Source organism: Mesoplodon densirostris, chromosome 17 (assembly GCF_025265405.1).
Source record: "Mesoplodon densirostris isolate mMesDen1 chromosome 17, mMesDen1 primary haplotype, whole genome shotgun sequence".
NCBI classification, from domain to species: Eukaryota; Metazoa; Chordata; class Mammalia; order Artiodactyla; family Ziphiidae; genus Mesoplodon; species Mesoplodon densirostris.
This window is the reverse complement of record NC_082677.1, coordinates 67,976,474-67,996,857: the sequence shown is the minus strand read 5'-3', so window position 1 is coordinate 67,996,857 and position 20,384 is coordinate 67,976,474. Positions and strand designations below refer to the sequence as shown.

Sequence of the window (20,384 nt, the reverse complement as noted above, 5' to 3'; positions counted from 1 at the left end):
TTAACAGTTAATTCTAAATTTAAAACTAAAATAATCAGTTTCTCTTATGCCTTTTTAATATTACTTATGTCATTTTTTAAAAATAATTTATTTTAGGGAATGCCCTGGCGGTCCAGTGGTTAGGACTCCGCACACTCACTGCCGAGGGCCCGGGTTCAATCCCTGGTCGGGGAACTAAGTTCCCACAAGCTGTGCAGTGCAGCCAAAAAAATTAAAGTAAAATAAATAAATTTTAAAAATAATAATTTATTTTGGGCCTCCCTGGTGGCGCAGTGGTTGGGAGTCCGCCTGCCGATGCAGGGGACGCGGGTTCGTGCCCCGGTCCCGGAGGATCCCACGTGCCGCGGAGCGGCTGGGCCCGCGAGCCATGGCCGCGGGGCCTGTGTGTCCGGAGCCTGTGCTCCGCAACGGGAGAGGCCACAGCAGTGAGAGGCCCGCGTACAGCAAAAAAAAAAAAAAAAAAAAAAAAAAAAAATAATAATTTATTTTGAAAAAGAGTCTCTTACATGATGGAGATTCTTTCCTTATGAGGGGGTTCAAAGACTAAATTAAAAGTGAAAAGACTTGGGCTTCCCTGGTGGCGCAGTGGTTGACAGTCCGCCTGCCGATGCAGGGGATGCGGGTTCGTGCCCCGGTCTGGGAGGATCCCACATGCCGCGGAGCGGCTGGGCCCGTGAGCCATGGCCGCTGAACCTGCGCGTCCGGAGCCTGTGCTCTGCAGTGGGAGAGGCCACAAGAGTGAGAGGCCCGTGTACCGCAAAAAAAAAAAAAAAAAAAAAAAAAAAAGTGAAAAGACTTGACTTCTGGCTGTATTTGTTCACATTAACAAATTAATAACTTTTTGGTATTAAATACCATCTCATAATTGCCTTCAAAATATAGTAATATAGTAAGGCTTCTAATAGACATGGAAATAAATGAAACCATTGACTCAACAAATATTTACTGAGTGCCAGCTGTATGCAAGGTGGCCTCCTGTTATCTGTTTCAGTTGCCTTATTAAAATGCTCAAAGTTGGAAATAAAAGAGTAGCTTGCATTAGTTATTAAGTAAAAACATATAAAAACACAAGTCCAAGTTTATCTAGATTAGCTGTATATATTGGCAATTATTAGCGTTAGTCACCTTGACAAATTAATACTCAAAGAAAATCTTAAATTGGGGAATTACATGGGTAAAACTGTGCTAGAGGAGGTCTTATTACCAGAAGTCTGCTAGGCTGGGCTGTCCCCAAACTCAGGACCACTTTCCCAGTTGATTAATTTTTATGAGGCCTTTCTTGATTGCCCCCAGTAGTAGAAACACTTTATCAATGCTGTGTAGGCTGGCCTTGGTTTATCATGCACCCATATACAACACATTCGTAAAGAGGACCCCTTTGATTTATATGAAATAGTTTAAAGCTACAGTTAGCTCTTGAACAGCATGGGTGTGAACTGCACGGGTGCACTTGTAGGCAGAGTTTTTTCAATACGCACTTCAGTACTACAGGACTGGAAGTTGGTTGAATCCGCGGATGTGGAACCTTGGATACCGAGGAACATGGGGCGCTGACTGTGAAGTTACACCGAGGTGTCGGGCCCTGAATCTCCAGTTCAAGAGTCAACTGTATTAGTTGCACCCAGCTTTCTAGTTTGGATTGTGGGAAAACTGAAGTGTATGTGCATGCTTAGTCTTATGACTCCTGATAACATATCAAGTGCTAATCTGGTAGGGATTGGGGAGAAATAATTGGATTTAAATAGGCAACGAATTTCGTATTTTCCGAGTTTTTCAAAGGCAGACTTGGAATACAAACACAGCTGTGCAGATCATTTCTTAAATGAGCTGGGTCTCAGCACATGGTGTAAATAGTGCTGTGCAATAGGAAATACAGTGTGAGCCATTCAGGTCATAACAAAATTTCTGCTGGCCACATGATAAAAAGAAACAGGTTAGATGAATTTTAACTATACATTTTTAGCCCGATATATCAAAAATATTATAATTTCAGCATGTAATCAGTGTACAAATGATGAAGTGTTTAACATTCTTTTTTTCATACGGAGTCTTCAAAATCAGGTGTGTGTTTGACCCTTCCAGCACATCTCAATAGGTTAAGAGGTAAATTTCAGGTGTTCAGTAACTGCCACACCTCCTCTTGGGCAGTGGCGGTCTAGAATTTGGTTTTCTGAATGTGAAGCCATCACTGGGTTTATAACTGGTCCCTGAAATTGCCACTGTTGAGAAGTGACACTCATATTTAATAAACACTGAAACGGAAGAAACTTCTTCAGCAAAGACTCATCTTCATCTTTCGCACGTTTCCACACTGGACATGTTTGAACAAAATCAGAAGTATAAGAGAAAAGTAAAGAGTAGGGCTGTCCCAGAGGAACTGTGAGAAAGATTGGAGAGTTGGAGGGAGTCTGAGTCCCTTGTGGTGAAATTATGGGGTGAGATTAGGGAGAAGGCTATCAGTGAACCTGAAGGTTGTGTTTTTTATACGTTATTTTTCTATATTCAGTGAAATCTCTGATTTAGCCAACTAAGGAAAAAATCCATTTTAAATTCCAGACAAGTGGAACGTGAGCCCATCACTTCCACAGCCCTGTAGTAATTTAACTTTGTGTTAATGCAGTACTTTCAAGAGCAGTCCTTTGGGTGTTTTAATGGAGGAACTGGGAATTTTTTTCCTATCCAAAACCACTGGTCCGTGGGGGGGAAATTAATCCCTGTTACAGTCAAGTAAAACACAAGCTAATTCAGTTTTTCTAGGAAGAAATATAAAATAATCAAGGGACTTGCTTTTAATGTTAAGAACAGGGAACATTACGTTGGGAAATCATATTCTGTTTCCTTAAGAGGTATGAACACAGATTGTGGGGGTAGAAGCTTAAAAAATCAAATCCAGGTAAAGGGGCGAGGAAGGGAGAAGTCCATTTGGTTTTTTTTTTTTGGTCGCACTGCACAGCTTGCAGGCTCTTAGTTCCCCGACCAGGGATCGAACCCATGCCCCCTGCAGTGGAAGCGCAGAGTCCCAACCACTGGACCACCAGGGAAGTCCCTCCATTTGGTATCTAGTGAACTACTGAACCTGATGCTTGGTGGACATGAAAACAAATGGCTGAGGTCAGCCTACACTGCCATCTCCCATGCAGGGAGGTGTGGAGCCGGTAGGGGCATAGGAGCTGGGGTTGGGGTGTCTTTTACCCTGTGGAAGAGACTCCATGGTAATTAATGGGTTCGTTTAAGGGTTCTATTTGCATATAAACTGCTGATACGAGAAAATCCTGGAAGTGGTTGGACGCAGACTCAGGACGACGTGTTACCAGAGGAAGGGCTAAGTGAACACACATATGCCAGGATGGAGAGGACAAGCCTTACACTGTCACCCTCCATCCATCACTGTCGTATGTCAGAAGGCATGGGCGTACCCATGCTCTGGCATGGAGCATTGTGAATGTCATCACCTCTGCTTTGCCAGCTGGACCCTTGTGCTCACCTGCTAAAACATGTGAGGCCTTTCTTTAAATCATATCCTAAAAGGAATTAACTAATACGTTAGCTTTAGGGTTATTTTGGCTTTTTTTTTTTTTTTTTTTTAAAGCCTTGGTGTCTGTGAACACTTGTCTGCTAATGATTGCTACCAAATGCCCAAAGAAAATAATAAATTCCTGGGGCTTCCCTGGCGGTCCAGGGGTTAAAACTCCACACTTCCAATGCGGGGAGTGCGGGTTCAACCCCTGGTTGGGGAACTAAGATCCCACATGCCAAGCGGCAGGGCCAAAAAACAATAATAAATTCCAATAAATATGTAAACACCCCAGTGCAGTCATGTCTAAGGTAACAAGGCTCTGTCGTTGTGGCTCGTAACTGTGATCTCTTGGTATTACATATAAAACGTAATTAATTTCTACAAGTGAAATTATCCATAGTTTGCTTGATGGAACTAAATATTCCGATATACAGTGGTTTGCGATAAAGAGAACTTGGCTCCCAGGCACTGTGCCACCTGGGCTACTGGAGAGGCACTGCTCTAGGGCAGCAGGAGGTGGGGGGAGGCTGGCGTGGGCTCGCTGTAAGAAAGCGTGTTACACGACCCAAAGTTAAAACCGAAATGGGCTGTCACGGAAAGTGACACCCATCACTGACGGTCCTGAAGTCAAGGCCCCGTGGCCCCCTGCTGGAAACATCTTGGAAGGGATTCCGGCCTTCCCATCACTGCAAGGGAGATTATAGGCACAGCCTCCAAAAGCGCTCCAGCTACTCCTACACTGTTGTTCTGTGATTCGTCAGCTCCTCGCCCCTTCCGGTAGATAATCAGGTGCTGCGGATTCTGGAGCTTGGAGGAGTTGCTCCAAAGAGCCAGGCCTGGTGCCCGGGATGCAGCGGTGAGCAAGCTTCCCACCTAGGGTGATGCTCCTTGACCTTTAGCATCAGAATCACCTTGGGGGCTGGTTCAAAGGCTTACAGCTGGGCTCCACCCTCGAGTTTCTGAGTCCGAGGTTCTGGGTGGGGCCTGAGAGTCTGCCTTCCTTACAAGATTCAGGGCGGGTCCATGGACCACACGCTGTGAGTGGCACTGGGTTAGTGCAGTGGTCTCAACTGGGCGTGATCCCCTCCCACCCCCCAGGACATCTGACAAAGTCTGACCTGCTTGCTGGTCACCACTGAGGGCCGGAACTGCTACTGACATCTCATGGGTAGAAACAAGGGAGGCTCTAAACATCCTACAATGCAGAGAACTGACCCACCCAAACATCAGCAGTGCCAAGGGTGAGAAACCCCATCTGGGGAAAATACAGAAAAATCAAGCATGTGCAATAAAATGTGAGGCGAACGTAGCGATTGATTGTGCTGAGGGCAGTTTAGGTGCTACGCTGGGCCTAACTTGATCTAGGGGGTCAGTTAGGGGCACCGGGGTGTGTGAGAGACAGACCCTGCCCTTGGGCAGTCAGGCGTGCACACAGTAGGACCACTTGCTGTTCTAACTGTGAATAAAGCCCAGTGAATTGGGAAGGGAGGCTGCCCGAGAGAGAGGGGGTGGGTCGCACAGCCTGAGTGACCTTTGGCAGCTGAATAAGACGGCAGGATTCTGCCGGGAACGTTCTAGCCTAAGAGAGTGGAATGTGCAAAGCCCAGTGAGCAGGTTGACCCGTGTGCCTGGAATATAGACCGAGGGAACCCGGAGAGAGGCTGTGTCGCCCAGCAGCAAGGCCTTAAATGCCATTCTCAGCATTGGGACCCTTTTATCATGTCAGCAGCAGGAAGGATTGGAAAGGCTTACAGCAAGAGTGTTCGTTGTGTTTTATGGGACAATGGATTCCAAATCGGTGAGGCTTTCTTCTTTGTTGATCATTTGGCCTGGTGAAAAGCCTTCTGATGCCTCAACTATACAGCCAAATAAAACTTTTCTGTATTCTATTAATTCTGCCTGTTTGTACATTAAATTAGGAAATTTGACATACGGAGAGTCCTAAGAAAAGCCGAAAGGGTCAGAAAATGTTGGCCTTTGTGTCCTTTTGCTTGACTTCCGAATCTCTCCAGCCATCATAGCCTGTTTGTGACTAGGACACTTTCCCCGCCAGCCTGCTGGGCCCTTGGCAGCATGGGGATCAGTCCTGTTCATGGTTTGTTGAGAGACCAGGGGGCTTGGCTGGATGCAGACCCTCGATATGTTGAGAGGAGTCTCCACCCACACGTAGAAAGTTCAAGGCTCGCAGCACTTCCCAACCCAGACCCCACAGCTGTTTCAGGACAGGGAGCCCAGGACTTTCATCCTGGGGTTTTGCTGATGATTCTTACATATTCACTTCACTCAGGATCTGCATCTCACACACACACACACACACACACCCCTTAATTGTTGGTTTCTTGCTCAAGCAGTTTAATGAGAACCAAGGTGCATCTTTTCACTGAACAACAAGCTTGGCACATTTTGGTGACAAGGTGAGAGATCAGCCACCCCCTTGCATCAAAGCCCCATTGGAAGACCCTCTCCCTCAAACCTGGGGTGGTTTTGCTGATTCATGTGCAACAAACACTGAATGCTTTCTGGGGTCCCGGCACTATACCAAGTGATTTCTCTTTTTTTTTTTTTTTTTTTTGCGGTACGCGGACCTCTCACCACTGTGGCCTCTCCCGTTGCGGAGCACAGGCTCCGGACGTGCAGGCCCAGCGGCCATGGCTCACGGGCCCAGCTGCTCCGCGGCATGTGGAATCTTCCCAAACCGGGGCACGAACCCGCGTCCCCTGCATCGGCAGGCGGACTCTCAACCACTGCGCCACCAGGGAAGCCCCCAAGTGATTTCTTTTAATGTGTAGTTTTTAGTATGGTTTTTAATACATGCACATAGTTAAGAAAATTTAGACAGTATAAAACATTACCCGGTGAAAAGTAAGACTTCCTCCCTTTAATTTTTCTTCTTAAAACTGTTCAGAAACTACTGTAGTTAGTTTCTTGTGTGTTCTCCAGAGATATGTTTTGCATTTACAAGCATAGTTATGTAACTTTTAACACAAGTGGCCAGGTATTTCTATATATTTTTTCTCTCTCAAGTAGGGAATATATAGGTAATGTTGCCCCCATTTTATTGATGAAGTCACTGAGACGGTTAGTAAAAGTAACTTGCCCAAGGTTACTTGGTAAATGGCAGAGCTGGAATTTAGACCAGGAGTTCTGGTTTTAAGCAGAGGTGACCCAAGATTAATGGGCACCTCCTCCAAGCAGGTTCACTTTGCCCGACCTCAAACTTAAGGGTGTTTTTAATTTTTATTTTATTTTTTTAATTAATTTTTTAAATTGAAGTATAGTTGATTTACAATGTTGTGTTGATTTCTGCTGTACAGCAAAGTGATTCAGTTATATATACGTTCTTTTTAAAATATTTTCCATTATGGTTTATCACAGGATATTGAATATAGTTCCCTGTGCTATAGAGTAGGACCTTGTTGTTTATCCATCCTATATATAAAAGCTCACATCTGCTCACCCCAACCTCCCCCTCCGTCCCTCCCCCAACCTCCTCTCCCTTGGCAACCACCAGTCTGTCCTCTATGTCCATGATTCTGTTTCTGTTTCATAGGTAGGTTCATTTGTGTCGTATTTTAAATTCCATATATAGGTGATAACATATGGTGTTTGTCTTTCTCTCTTTTTTTTTGTAAATTTATTTATTTATTTCTGGCTATGTTGGGTCTTCGTTGCTGCACGCGGGCTTTTCTCTAGTTGCGGCGAGCGGGGGCTACTCTTTGTAGCGGTGCGCGAGCTTCTCACTGCGGCAGCTTCTCGTTGCGGAGCACGGGCTCTAGGCATGCGGGCTTCAGTAGTTGTGGCACACGGGCTTAGTTGCTCCGCGGCATGTGGGATCTTCCCGGACCAGGGCTCGAACACGTGTCCCCTGCATTGGCAGGCAGATTCTTAACCACTGCGCCCCCAGGGAAGTCCCATGTCTTTCTCTTTCTGACTTACTTCACTTAGTATGATCATCTCTAGGTCCATCCATGTTGCTGCAAATGGCATTATTTCATTCTTTTTTATGGCTGAGTAATATTGTGTATATTACTCAAATACTGTATATATTGTGTATACACATCGTGTATATATACCACATCTTCTTTATCCATTCATCTGTCAGTGGACATTTAGCTTGTTTCCATGTCTTGGCTGTTGTGAACAGTGCTGCTGTGAACATAGGGGTGCTAAACTTAGGTCTTTTTTAAATGTTTGTTCACCATCTCCCTCAATGAGGAGGTGAGGGTATCACAGAGGAACAGAGAGGAGCATCACTGTGCCCTTTCTTCTCCGCCTGAGCAGTTCAGCTCTGGCCCCCAACTTGCATCCACCAGCCACCCGCCAGTGGATAGCAGACCCTCCCTCCTCAGAAGCCCATTTAGGGACCATCACTTATCACTGGAGCTCATCCCCACCCAAGCTGCTTACTACAGCAGTCACATTTCTGGTGATGCTTTGGCTTCCCATTGATGCTTGAGTGTCCATGCATGTGGGCTCACTGGTCCTGCATCCTGCATCCTTCAGAGCTATTCCACGATGGTAGCAGAGCAGAGGTTCCTAAGCCACCAGGTGTTCAGAGAGCCCAGACTCCACCTGGAAGGGGTGGACACTCTCAGAGCAGTGCTGGACTCCAACCCTGGGAGTGGTCGAGATTCTCAGAGCAGATTGGGGATTCCCGTCGCCCCCTGTTGGGACAGCAGCAGCGACTGCTGGGTCCTGTGCAACCAGATGCAGTGCATACACCCCCAATGGGAGTTCTCGGCACGCCCTGTCAGAATGGCCTGTTAGGTGACTGGCCAGGTGGGAAGAAGGAACTTGCCCCCTGGGGACTCTGCCTTGAGATGTCTTTGTGGCCAGGGCTGCATTACAGTGCCTCCCAAAGGCTCTGGGCACCTGCTGGGGTCCCCTTGAGAAGGGGATGTGTGTGCCATGTAGAGGGTGCTGTCTAACCAGAAATGGGGGTCTAACACACTCACCCACAGAGAAATGCTGTCCGAAGACCAAACTGTTTTTAAATTGTGGCTATTGAAGGTGCATGCTTAGAATTTTAGTTCCAGGTGTTAACAAGACTGAGCTATGTCGCATGACTTTTGTATTTGTGATTTCTCCTGACTGGCAGCTAACAAGGAGGGGACGCGTTCCACGTTCTGGGTGTTGCTAAGTATCCTTCTGGGAGCAGTGGCCATGCTGTGCAAAGAGCAAGGGATCACTGTGCTGGTAAGACCCGAGGTGCCGTCGGGGCCTGTCTCCCTACACCCCCTTTCCCTCCCGTAAGGACATTTGGGGCTGCCCTGCCCCTGTGACCTCCTCTACTGCACCCCGTTACCGGCCTTCAGTCCTACACCGTTCTGGACCAATTAATTACCTGTGCTGTCCTGCCCCTGGCGGTTTGCGTGGGAATTGACTGTCTCAGTTGCCTCTCATCAGAACTGGTGGACACGGAGTGGGGACAGTTCGTGAAAAGCGGTGATTAGCCCTCTTGGAGAGGTCCTAGGGAAAAGAGAAACAAGACTGCTGTGGCTTTTCTGGGGTGCTCTCGTGTTTCGGCAGTCCTAAATAAAGCAGTGTTCTAAATACAGCAGTGTTCTGACCCCACCTCTGCTCCTGGTCCCGATTAAACACGCATTGATGTGCGTTATGTTACACCCAGCTTCCCCCGGAGACATCAGAGGGGAGACGAGAGGGCTCCGAAGAGTCCAGGCATGCGCCTCCTATGTCCGATCTAAGTTGAAGCCCCAAAAAGAGAGAGGCATTGAAATGCACTCTCCTTTTTCTCCATTCCAGCCAGTTTCCCACCTTACATTATTACAGGGAAACTGAGACATTAGGGCTGTGCACGGATGTAGAGAAATGGAAAACAGAGATGTGGGGGGGGGGGGTGTGGCTCGTATCGGAAGCTGTGGGAAAGAAAGAGCGGTCCGAGCTCTTTGGGGTCTGACACCAGCCGAGGCAAAGATCAGTGGTTTTATTGGGCTTGGTCTGTAAGATTAAGGTTAGCCAGCTAGGAAATGGCATAGAATTACTGTGCAAAGATACCTGAATTTCATGAGTTATTTTTTTAAAGTTTGCTCTAAACCAGTGTCTCTCAACCTTGGCAGCGCCGGTATTTGGGGATGAATCATTCTTTCTTTGGGGCGTGTCCTGTGTGTCATAGGATATGTTCCTGGTCTCTACCCACTAGATGCCAGAAGGACACCCACCCTCAGTTGTGACAACCTAGCATGTCTCCAGACATTGCCAGCCACCCCCTGGTGGGAGGGGGAGGACGAAGTCAACCTGCGGGAAACACCGCCGTAAACCCGTGCTTGTCTCCAAGTGTGGGTTTTGAGGACCAGTAGCAGCTGCGCCACCTGGGAGGGTATTAGAAATTCATGATCTCAGACCCCACCCCAGGCCTGCTGAATCAGAATCTCCCCTTAACAAGGCCCCCAGGTGACTCCTACGTCCATCAATGTTTGAGAAGCACTACAAAATTAGGTTGAATTTACATGAATCAAGATACGGTGAAATTGAGCAGCTTTCAAAAATATCTGACTAGAATGTGGACATTTCAATGATGAATTTCCACGGGAAGGAGGAGGGAGTGCCAGACTCGTGTTTGGCTCAGTCCTCGTGACGACATGACCCCGTCATCCCTGGGTGACGGTCCTATAGCTCCCAGGCAGAAGAACAAACGGTATAAGAAGACAGCGCAGCTCAACAGGGAGCGTCTGCCTTCTAGAAAATGGTTCAGGCCCAGGCAGAAATGGCCCTCTGTGACCCACTAAAATCATTCATCCAATGGGTGGATAAAATCAGGATTCTATGAAGTGATTAACGCAGCACTGGCCTGTGTATTGGATCATTAATGGCTCCCAGCATTTGTGGGAGGGGGTTACGTAGGGAAGCCACCCTTGCTCTGAAAACCACAAATTACCACTGGCTTCTCATGATTTATGATCTTTGCCACGAAGCCCCATACTAAAAAGAGCCCCGTCATCGAGGGACAGCTTGAACCGTCTACGCAGTGTATGTTCTGACCACTTCACCTGCTTCCGGCAGGGAGTTCGGCCACATGACGTTGCTTGCGGTGGCCACGTTTGTAGGAAGTCCACTGCAGGGTAGAGAGTAGAGTCCAAGGCCAGATGAGCCTTCAGCCTGTGACTGTGGGTGTCGTAGCTTCAAGGGCAGCCATCACCTGCTAGAAAAGAACTATCGTGATGCTACTGGAAGCTGTTGGCCTCAGCGGAGCTGCAGTACCACACTCCCAAGGGCCAGTGGCTCCACGTAATTGGAGTTATTTGTCATCCCCCTAAAAGTTGTGGGCAGAGGTGGCTGTCCTCCACGCAGTGGGGTCAGGCTGGCCGAGGCTCTGCCGTCTTCAGGGTGTGGTTTCCAGTGTCACTCTGAATATCTCCATCATCTCTGCCACAGCAGGACAGGAAACCGAGGGGGTCGGGTGCCCCAGTCTATGCCCAAACCTCCAAGATGGCACGTTATCACTTCTGCCCGCATCCCATAGGCTGGAACTCAGTCACGTGACCGTGCCTTCCTGCAGGGCTGGCTGTGTGCCCGGCAGGAAGGGAGATCTAGCGGACAACCAGGAGTGTGAACCTGGGAGGTCTCCGGAGCCCCACCGGAGACTCTGCCTTCTGCTCCCTCTCTTCCGTGGCATTTGCCCAAATCAGGCAGCACCTGGGGTTCCTGAAGTGTAATTACTTACTTGGCTGGAGTTTCAAGCTTGATGACTGCCTTCATCTCCTTAGGCGTGACCACTACACAGGTGTTGGCTCTTACAACTAAGGGACTTTTATAGTAAAGAAAAAAATGGAAGAACTGCAGAACTTCTCCTGGGAACCCCAAAGGTCTAGCTCTCCTGCATCTTATAGTACTCAAATGTGCAGACTAACGGGGATTTACTGGATAATGAATTTGATATAATACATGAGCTCATTTCATAGGAGCGATAGGATTTTTTGGTTTTGTTTTTAGAGCTAAAGAGGTCATCTGTGATGATCTAATCCAGGACATTTCTTGTCTAGATTCAGCAATAAAATTGTGACGGATAATTGTTACCTAATCAGAGTTAGGCTGTCCCATCGCTGATTCCTTGCTTTGCTCTCTTAGGGTTTGAATGCCGTCTTTGACATCTTGGTGATAGGCAAATTAAATGTTCTGGAAATGGTCCGGAAGGTACTACATAAGGACAGATCATTAGAGGTGAGTATCTGCTTTGGTCTCCAGCCCAGATGTGTTAAATGTCAAGTACCAGCAGATTTAAAATGCCATTTTCAAAGTATTTCTTGCGACTTTGAATTCTAAAATAGCCAGCCCTTTAAAGCACGGTGTCGGTGCGGTTCAGCCAGAACTGCTGCACCTTTGTACCTGGCGTGGCCTGAAAGCTCTGAGACGTCAGGGGCCTTGCGGTGTCCTTCCAGAACACTGGCGTGCTCAGGACTGAGGGCCTCCTCTTCAGAATGAGTCTCCTGGCCTTGGGGGGAACAGGGGTGCTCTATGTGCGCTGGAAGATCATGGGCACCGGCCCTCCGGCCTTCACCGAAGTCGACAACCCTGCCTCCTTCGCCAGTAGCATGCTGGTCAGGGTGAGTCCTGAGTCTGCCCTCCGATGGGTCCTCTTCTTTGCCCACCAGATTCCCAGCTCTCCCCTCCCTCCCTCCCCAGCACCCACAAAAGCTCCCATAAGCAGAACACCTCCACGTGTGTTTCCTCTCCCCAAGGATGTTCTAGGATGAAACCAGGTTTTTATTAGGGCGTTGAGAAGGTATAAACCCTTTGTATTTCCTTTCTAAACGAAATTAAGGAGGAGCGGTTTAGAAAATGTCAGGTTTCTTGCCAGCCTCCTTAAATTGTCCCCTAACCCCATCACTTTGGTTATCAAGGAAATTGACATGGTGGGGTTAAGATAAAATATAACCAGATCGGCAGTATCTTTTTATTTTTATTTTTTTTGGCCACACCTCGCAGCATGTGGGATCTTAGTTCCCGACCAGGGATCAAACCCGTGCCCCCTGCAATGGAAGCATGGAGTCCTGACCACCCCCTGTGGTCTCTTTAAAAGTCTATGGTGTCCAGACTTTTTTGTAAAGGTTTGCTTTTTCTGAAGGCCAAGCTGTGCCTTCAGAGACAGAAATCAAGGACCGTAGGACCCTATACTTATGTTGTCAGGCACGTGGGTGACCCCTCGGCCTCAGATTTCCTGGGTCACAGACTTTGGGCATCAGTGAGTAATCAGGGCATAGTGTCACCAGAAATATAACAAATGTATAGCAGAGTCTGGTGGCTTTGCTGTATTTTTATCTATTAAAAATCTCAATGCATCGAGTAAACTGCACACTACAGCCCGTGCCCAGGTAGAACGTGGCAATATCTTATTTGATACAACTGCTCTCCTTGAGCAGAAACATGGATGCCTCCACAGTGAAGCTAGGATATATTTTTTTTCCAAGTTCAGTATCAAATAAATGTTTGTTTTTCTTTTGACTGACAGGCTGTAAACTATAATTACTACTATTCCTTGAATGCCTGGTTGCTGCTGTGCCCCTGGTGGCTGTGTTTTGATTGGTCAATGGGCTGCATCCCCCTCATTAAGTCAGTCGGGGACTGGAGGGTAATTGCTCTAGCAGCACTCTGGTTTTGCCTAATTGGCCTGATATGCCAAGCCCTGTGCTCTGAAGACAGCCACAAGAGACGGTAAGAGGCCGAGCTGAATTTTAACTTCCACCCTGGGTGGAGTCGGAGCATTTTGCTAAATCCAGCACTGATCATTTTAACGATTTTGTGGAAGTGATATCTAAGGACCTTTATTTCAAATACATGTTTATGGCCAGGATGAGTTCTATCCATTTGGAATCCATGGCTGGCTTCAACTAGTGGGGAGTGAACTTGGAGCGGGGGGTTGCAGATGACTGCTTTATCTCTCCCTCCCTCTTTCCCCGTGAAGCAGCATTTTGAGATCCTTTTCGCTGTAGGTGGTAAAGAGTAATTTATGGTCAGAACTGAGAGTGTAATTGATGTGTGTTGTGCCCATTATTTCACAATTCTGCTTCAGAAAACCCTAGTGGATGCTACAGTGATTCCTTTTCTTGTTATTTGGTACAAAATAAATTGCCACCCCAAAGAGCCTATTCTTTCTCACACCCAGAAAAGGGAAAAAAAGGTTATTGAGAAAATAATTGGGAGAAAAACAAATGTGTTTTATGAGGAAGAAAACTATTTAAGATGATTTCCTTTAAGCATAAGTGTTGATGGAATTAGATTAGTAATTTCTCAAAATAAATTCAGTTTTAAGTTTACCTGTGGCTTAAATTGGTACGTAATTCTAAAGGGCGACAAACCATAGTCCCAATCCACTATACACGTGCAATAGGATTTTTCTAGTACTACAGGCACAGGGTCTGGGAAGGAGCCACCAAATTTGACCTGCCTTCTTTTTTTTGTTTGTTTCTTAATTTTATTGAAGTATAGTTGAGTTACAATGTTATGTTAATTTCTGCTGTACAGCAGAGTGATTGAGTTATATTCATATTCTTTGCCATTATGGTTTATCACAGGATATTGAATATAGTTCCCTGTGCTGTACAGTAGGACCTTGTTGTTTGACCTTGCTTCTTAATTCATCCTCTTACATCTGTGGGAGATTGGGAATGATTGCCTACTTCCAGAAGTGTTCCATTGCTCTTGGCTTTCTTTTTACTTGACTGAAATTTATGCCATAGCACCCAAAAATGATACTAGTTTATTTCAGATTTCATGAAGTTTAAACCAGTTAAGTAGCATTACTTCTGTTAAGTTTGGTGGGGAGCGGGGACTAAATTGGTCTAATTGGGACCAATATCCATTGAGCTATTCAACGCCTACACAGTTTAAGGTATAGTTAGGGGCAGGTGCATTCATAGGCCTCGCAAAGTAATCATTCTAACTTTATTCATATGAATTTTGTGACTTGTAAGTTTAATCCTTATGCTTGACGCTAAGTGCCTTAGTAAGATTTTTATATCTTATCCTAATGCTGCCTGGTTAGACCCTCTCTACTGATGCCATTTCTCAGTTGCTGGCATGAAAAAAAAAGGGGAGGGGGACCTTTATTGTGAATTTAATGTTAAGGAGGACCTCTTTCTTGAACAGTCTAAAAGTAACCATTGTAATTCTCATCTTCCAGGATCCTCACACTGGGCCTGGGATTTCTCATTATCCCATTTCTTCCTGCGAGTAACCTGTTCTTCCGAGTGGGCTTCGTGGTGGCAGAGAGGGTCCTGTACCTCCCCAGCGCTGGGTACTGCATGCTGCTGACTTTCGGATTTGGAGTTCTCAGTAAACATACTAAGAAAAAGGTATTGGCCCAGAGCGGTGGTGCCATTCCTGACCAAGACGATGGGTGGATTTTACTAATGTCATTTCCCATGTCCCTCTCTTCTTAAGAAACTGATTGCTGCTTTCGTCCTGGGAATTTTATTCATAAACACGCTGAGATGCGTGATCCGCAGCGGCGAGTGGCGGAATGAGGAACAGCTTTTCAGAAGCGCCCTGTCTGTGTGTCCTCTCAATGCCAAGGTACGTTGGCTGCCATGTTTTAAGTTCGACAGCTGAGTGAGGAGAATGGTTACCTTCACACGGAATCCGGCACATGACCTTGATCATATACTTGGGGTTTTTCTTTTTTTTTTTTTTAAATGATTTTGACAAAATTTATTAAAATTGCACTTAGCCAAAATAATACAAAAGAAATCATTAAAACCAGACAATGTCAGTGAAACAGCAGATTACCTAAACAAGTTTTTACTCGTCTTCCAGTTGGTCCAAATCATGGATTAAAGTGGTGGCAGGGAAGGTAACTCCACATATCTAGTCTGGGGTCCGGGGAGGCCCACAGTCGAACCGTTTAGAGCACACTTTTCAAAACACGTGCTCCGGCCTCCTGAAATCTATAACTGGAAGATGATGATCCCTGTGAGTGGACAGCAGTTCAGTTCAGGAAGTTTAAAGGACCCTCTGGGGTGTTCAGGAGCACACATTTCTGTCACCTGTGGCTTCTCTACTTGGGATTCTTTTTGCCAGATTAGGTAAAAATAAATGTACAGACTTTAAAATTGGCAGTGTTTTTGTTGACACAGTCTGGTACGAGTTTGTTTCACTCGTATCCTTGATGAAGTCAGTCTCTTCACTTACCCAGCTGTGCCTCTTTGGGCAAAGGGGCGGGGGGATTGGTGGGGGTGGGACACGGGACGACAGTGCCTATCTCCTGGGTTTGTTGTGAGGCTTTAATGAAATGTGGCCTCTGAAGTGCCCTGACATGGTACTTAGAACATGGCAGGTGATCCAGAAATGTTTGCTTTCATAGGCTCCTTTTAGTTTTGGTTTTGGTTGTCCCATTAAATGAAAAGAAGGGAATACTTGCTCAAAATGGGAGGCCAAGGAGTTAGGTTAGAAGAATTCTCTGTTAGTATAGATCATTATTATTAAAGAACAGTCCCGTTCTCCTTTGGTGTCATCAGAGTTGGAGCTTCCTAGGATGCTTAATTGTGATGGGGGAGTGGGGGGGGATAAAAACTCCATGGAGTTCTGTCTCATTTCCACATTCTATATTTAAGAGAAAATGGTGATTTCAGGCAAAACTATATGAAGAAATCTAATGAATAGTTGATGTCTTATTGTGACCGTGGAGTGAGGGATAGTATAAAAGGTGCTGACTCCTTGTTTGTCTTTTCCTTGGATTAAAAAAAAACTTGTTCGTGTTTTATAGTTAGCGGCTGAGATTGAGTGAATTATTTCAAGCTTTTCTTGTTAATTTGATTTGCTGACCTAGCCATTTATTGTATGCTATTAAAAATAGATTGCCTGTGATTTAATTTCATAATGTTAATCGATTTGCTTTATTTTTACTTTTCTGTTTGAATGGCAGTAATTACCCCTTCTATTTATATAGTTCTTCCCCAGAAGGAACTCAAGATTTCTTCGTAGAGGCTCTATCACTAATCTCCATTATCCTCCCTCGAAGGTTGTCAGAGAGAGGTTATTTTCTTTAATTTTCCAAATGAAAGAAACTGAGGCATGGAAATATGGAGCTGACTTTATCTAAGTTAGTAACTTTGGTGGTAGATAGAGGCCTGGTATAGTGCTGTGCCCAGGTTACCCTAGTAAATGAGGGGGTTTAGGACATATGTGATGTTTGAGCCTATACATCTGCCTTATGATCTCATATGTTATAGGCTAGAAGACACAGGGGCTGTGCAGATGGTCATGCACATAATCATATGTCTGTGTGTGTGGTTTTCTCTTTTGAATTTACAACATACACACAAGACCTCATCTTCAGAATGGACCCAGTAATGATAAGCCTTTCCAAGAACATTTTTCAGTGCTGCTGTTCAGTATGAGCAAGATAGGTTTTTTTTCTTTTTTTTTTTTTTTTTTTTTTTTACTTCCCACTATAAACTGAAGTATAATAAAGTTCTCCTTTTTTGCGGGGGGTGGGGAGCTAGGTTGATTTCAGGGAAGAGATCTCATTTAGAAAGACTGGTTTCATTCAACTCTATTGCGGGAGATACATTTGATGCACTCATTTTCACTTTACATTCACTGACTATTAAGTAAGCTATTGGCACCTGGCTGTCAATTAGGCCCAGGTTTACAAATGAGACTCAGTGCTGTGCCTGGTCTGCATTTGAATTACCCACAGTCCCTTGCATATGGTAGGAACTCGGTCTTAGTGACTGAATGGAGACAATAGAAATTAAATTCCTACTATGGATGAGACACCAAGTATCTGATTGTATTTGCAGCCATTCTTAGTTTCCGAGGCTTGAAAGTGTGTGACACTTCGTATCAACCCTGGGATACAATTCTAAATTCTTTTAACAATGAAAGGGATCATATACCACAATGAGGTATTTCCTTAAGGATGAGCCAGGATGGGTTATAGGATTTTTATGTGTTTAAAACATTTTAAGTTTAACATGAAGTTTTAACAGGAAATTTGAAACAAACTGGTTTTAGCATTGCTGTTGAATGTACCTCCTTCCCTTATGGATGCTTTCGCTTCGTTTGCATTTACATATCCTTGGGTTGTAATGGTGGGTTTTCTCTGTGGCTTCTGTGCTGGTTCGTTGCCTCAGCGTATGAATCACAAAGGCAGGAGGGAAAGTTCAAGGATAAATAGGCTTTTTCAATCCTTTACATTCCCGGGAAACAAAAATCACTCATTCTTTAAACTCTAGTTTAGGTAAACTTTCATAGGGGTTTGCTTTGGTTTTTCACAATGGGTTATCTAGGCAGCTGTTTTCTATTCAAATACTTCCCTCCACGTCACCCATAGGATAAGGCTGGCCTCTGGGTAAACTTGTTTACCAGTCTTAATTATGGACAGCTTGTCTTCTAGGGGGCTATCCAGTTTTTAACTAGTTCCATTGAATTCACTGCAGTCTGATTTTGCGAAGCAACCCTCCTCCCTCCCCTGATCTCCTGGTCGGTGGCGTCGGGTCTAACAGAACAGCGGCTCTACTGCAGAGGGCATTTCAGCTCTTTGTCTGAGCTTTTTATTGAGAAAACAGAATTTCCCCGTAACAAAGGAAAGCAGCAGGAGCTCAGGGGCGGAAGAGGCAGGAGCTGTGTTAAAGTCTGCATAGAAGCTGTGTTTGTATTCTGGGGACCGCAGGCACATACGTCCTCACTCACAGGTTGGAGTCTCCAGATTCGGTCCCTTTGTGTGTGGGGCGTGAGGGAGTGGGTAAACACTTCCAGACTGGGGCTGGGGGAGGCACAAAATCAATCCACTTTGAGCCCACTTTTCAAAACCCACGATCGAGCCATAGCATTAACTAGTCTCCTGCAAGCTATAACATAAAGATGGTTGGGCTTCCCTGATGGCGCAGTGGTTGAGAGTCCGCCTGCCGATGCAGGGGACACGGGTTCGTGCCCCGGTCCGGGAGGATCCCACATGCCGCGGAGCGGCTGGGCCTGTGAGCCATGGCCGCTGAGCCTGCGTGTTCGGAGCCTGTGCTCTGCAACGGGAGAGGCCGCGACAGTGAGAGGCCCGCGTACCGCAAAAAAAAAAAAAAAAAAAAAAAGATGGTAACACCTACAGATGGACAGTAATTTGGTTTAGGAAGTTTAAATTATACGGGGTGTACTGCACAATATTATACATTTCTATCGCCTGTGATTTCCCCGTTTGTGATTCCTTTTGTCCGATGAGGTAAAAATAGATGTATAGAGTTTAAAATTGGCAGTTAAAAAACAAATCTTGGGCTTCCCTGGTGACGCAGTGGATAAGAATCCACCTGCCAATGCAGAGGACACGGGTTTGAGCCCTGGTCCGGGAAGATCCCACATGCCGCGGAGCAGCTAAGCCCGTGAGCCACAACTCCTGAGCCTGCACTCTAGAGCCCGCGAGCCACGACTGCTGAGCTCACGTGCCACAACTACTGAAGCCGGTGCATCTAGAGCCCGTGCACTGCAATAAGAGAAGGCACCACACCGCAATGAAGAGTAGCCCCCACTCGCCGCAACTGGAGAAAGCCCGGTGCAGCAACAAGGACCCAACGCAGCCAAAAATAAATAAATAAACTTATTTAAAAAAAAACATCTCTGGTACGTATGTGCTTAAAGAATGTCACAGTGCGCTATACCCTTCCAGAAATATCAGTATTTTTGAAGACGTGCTGTCACTAGGTTAAGATTGATAAGGCAGGATGTGATTATTCTTTTAAAAGGGGTTTTGAATGTTCAGATACAATGCTACTTGATTGTGCTCAAACCATTATTGTAATTCACCATGTATCAGTCTGCTAGGGTTGCCATAAGAAACTACAATGGACTGGGTGGCTTAAACAACAGAATTTTATTTTCTCCCAGCTCTGGAGGCCAGAAGTCCGGGATCAAGGCATCAGAAGAGCTGGTTTCTCCTGAGGCCTCTCTCCTTGGCTTGCAGATGGCCACCTTCTTGCTGTGTCCTCACACGGCCTTTCATCTGTGTGCAGGCATCTCTGGTGTTTTCTGTGTGTCCACATTTCCTTCTCTTCTGAGGCCATCAGTCAGATTGGATTAGGGCCCCGAAGAGCCTCATTTCAACTTAATGACCTCTTTAAAGACCCCCATCTTTCAATACAGTCACATTCTGGGGTGCTGGGGTCTAGGACTTCAACATATGAATTTTGGGGTCACAATGCAGCCCTTAACACCCAAAAGAAACTTCTTTTACCTTAAAAAATAATACATGGGGTAGATGAGTGGGTCTAGAAATTGTCTTGAGCAGCCCGGCCCCGTTTTCACCCAGCACCTTAACAAATGGGTGTGGTAAATGGGTGTGATATAATGAGAAGAAACACAGGCTTTGGAGCCTGGGTTCAAATCTAGTACCACAACCTAGGGCAAGACACTTAATGGTGCCAAAGCACCCCCTCAGTACCTGCCAGCCACTGCTGATAGTTATCATTAGTCACCCTGCACACACCCAGTTGAATGAATTTCTGTAGCATCATCTCCTCTGAGATTGCTGTTGGCCTAAAGGCCAACTGTAAGCCTCCAAAAGGAGCGTTTGACGATTGGTAAATACTTCTGGTAATAGTCCTCACGAGTCCATTTAGTTCTGCTGCCCTGGGCTCTTTGCTTCTTCAGTGTTCCTCAGACGCCCCCACTTTTTCACCACCTCCCAGCTCCGTCCGCCATCCTCGCTCTTGGGGCCCAGCTCTCCCTGGACCCCCAGCATTGGCTTTTCCCGGACTCACGTGAGTTTCCCAGTGTGACTTATTTTACATTAACCTAAGTCTGATTCTGACCTTCTGCCACCCTCCTACCCCTGGCTTTTGTTATGGGTTGAATTGTGCCCCCCCCCCCGCCGCCCTGCTCCCAAGATGTGTTCAAATCCTAGGCCCTGTTTATTTAGGAAGGGGGG

At 46.1% G+C, this 20,384-nt stretch overlaps 1 protein-coding gene across 3 annotated transcripts in view; it reads left to right on the top strand.

Annotated features, from left to right (window-relative positions):
- The window catches only part of TMTC4 (transmembrane O-mannosyltransferase targeting cadherins 4), a 63,649-nt gene that overhangs the window by 26,678 nt on the left and 16,587 nt on the right, over positions 1-20,384 (top strand). For 2 of the 3 annotated variants that reach the window (XM_060079799.1, XM_060079798.1), the window contains exons 6-11: positions 8,616-8,713; positions 11,603-11,695; positions 11,914-12,078; positions 12,984-13,186; positions 14,655-14,826; positions 14,915-15,046. In XM_060079799.1, the coding sequence (XP_059935782.1) occupies positions 8,616-8,713; positions 11,603-11,695; positions 11,914-12,078; positions 12,984-13,186; positions 14,655-14,826; positions 14,915-15,046 (863 nt within the window). The remainder of the gene's footprint in view (positions 1-8,615; positions 8,714-11,602; positions 11,696-11,913; positions 12,079-12,983; positions 13,187-14,654; positions 14,827-14,914; positions 15,047-20,384) is intronic. The other variant, XM_060079797.1, reaches the window with a different exon arrangement.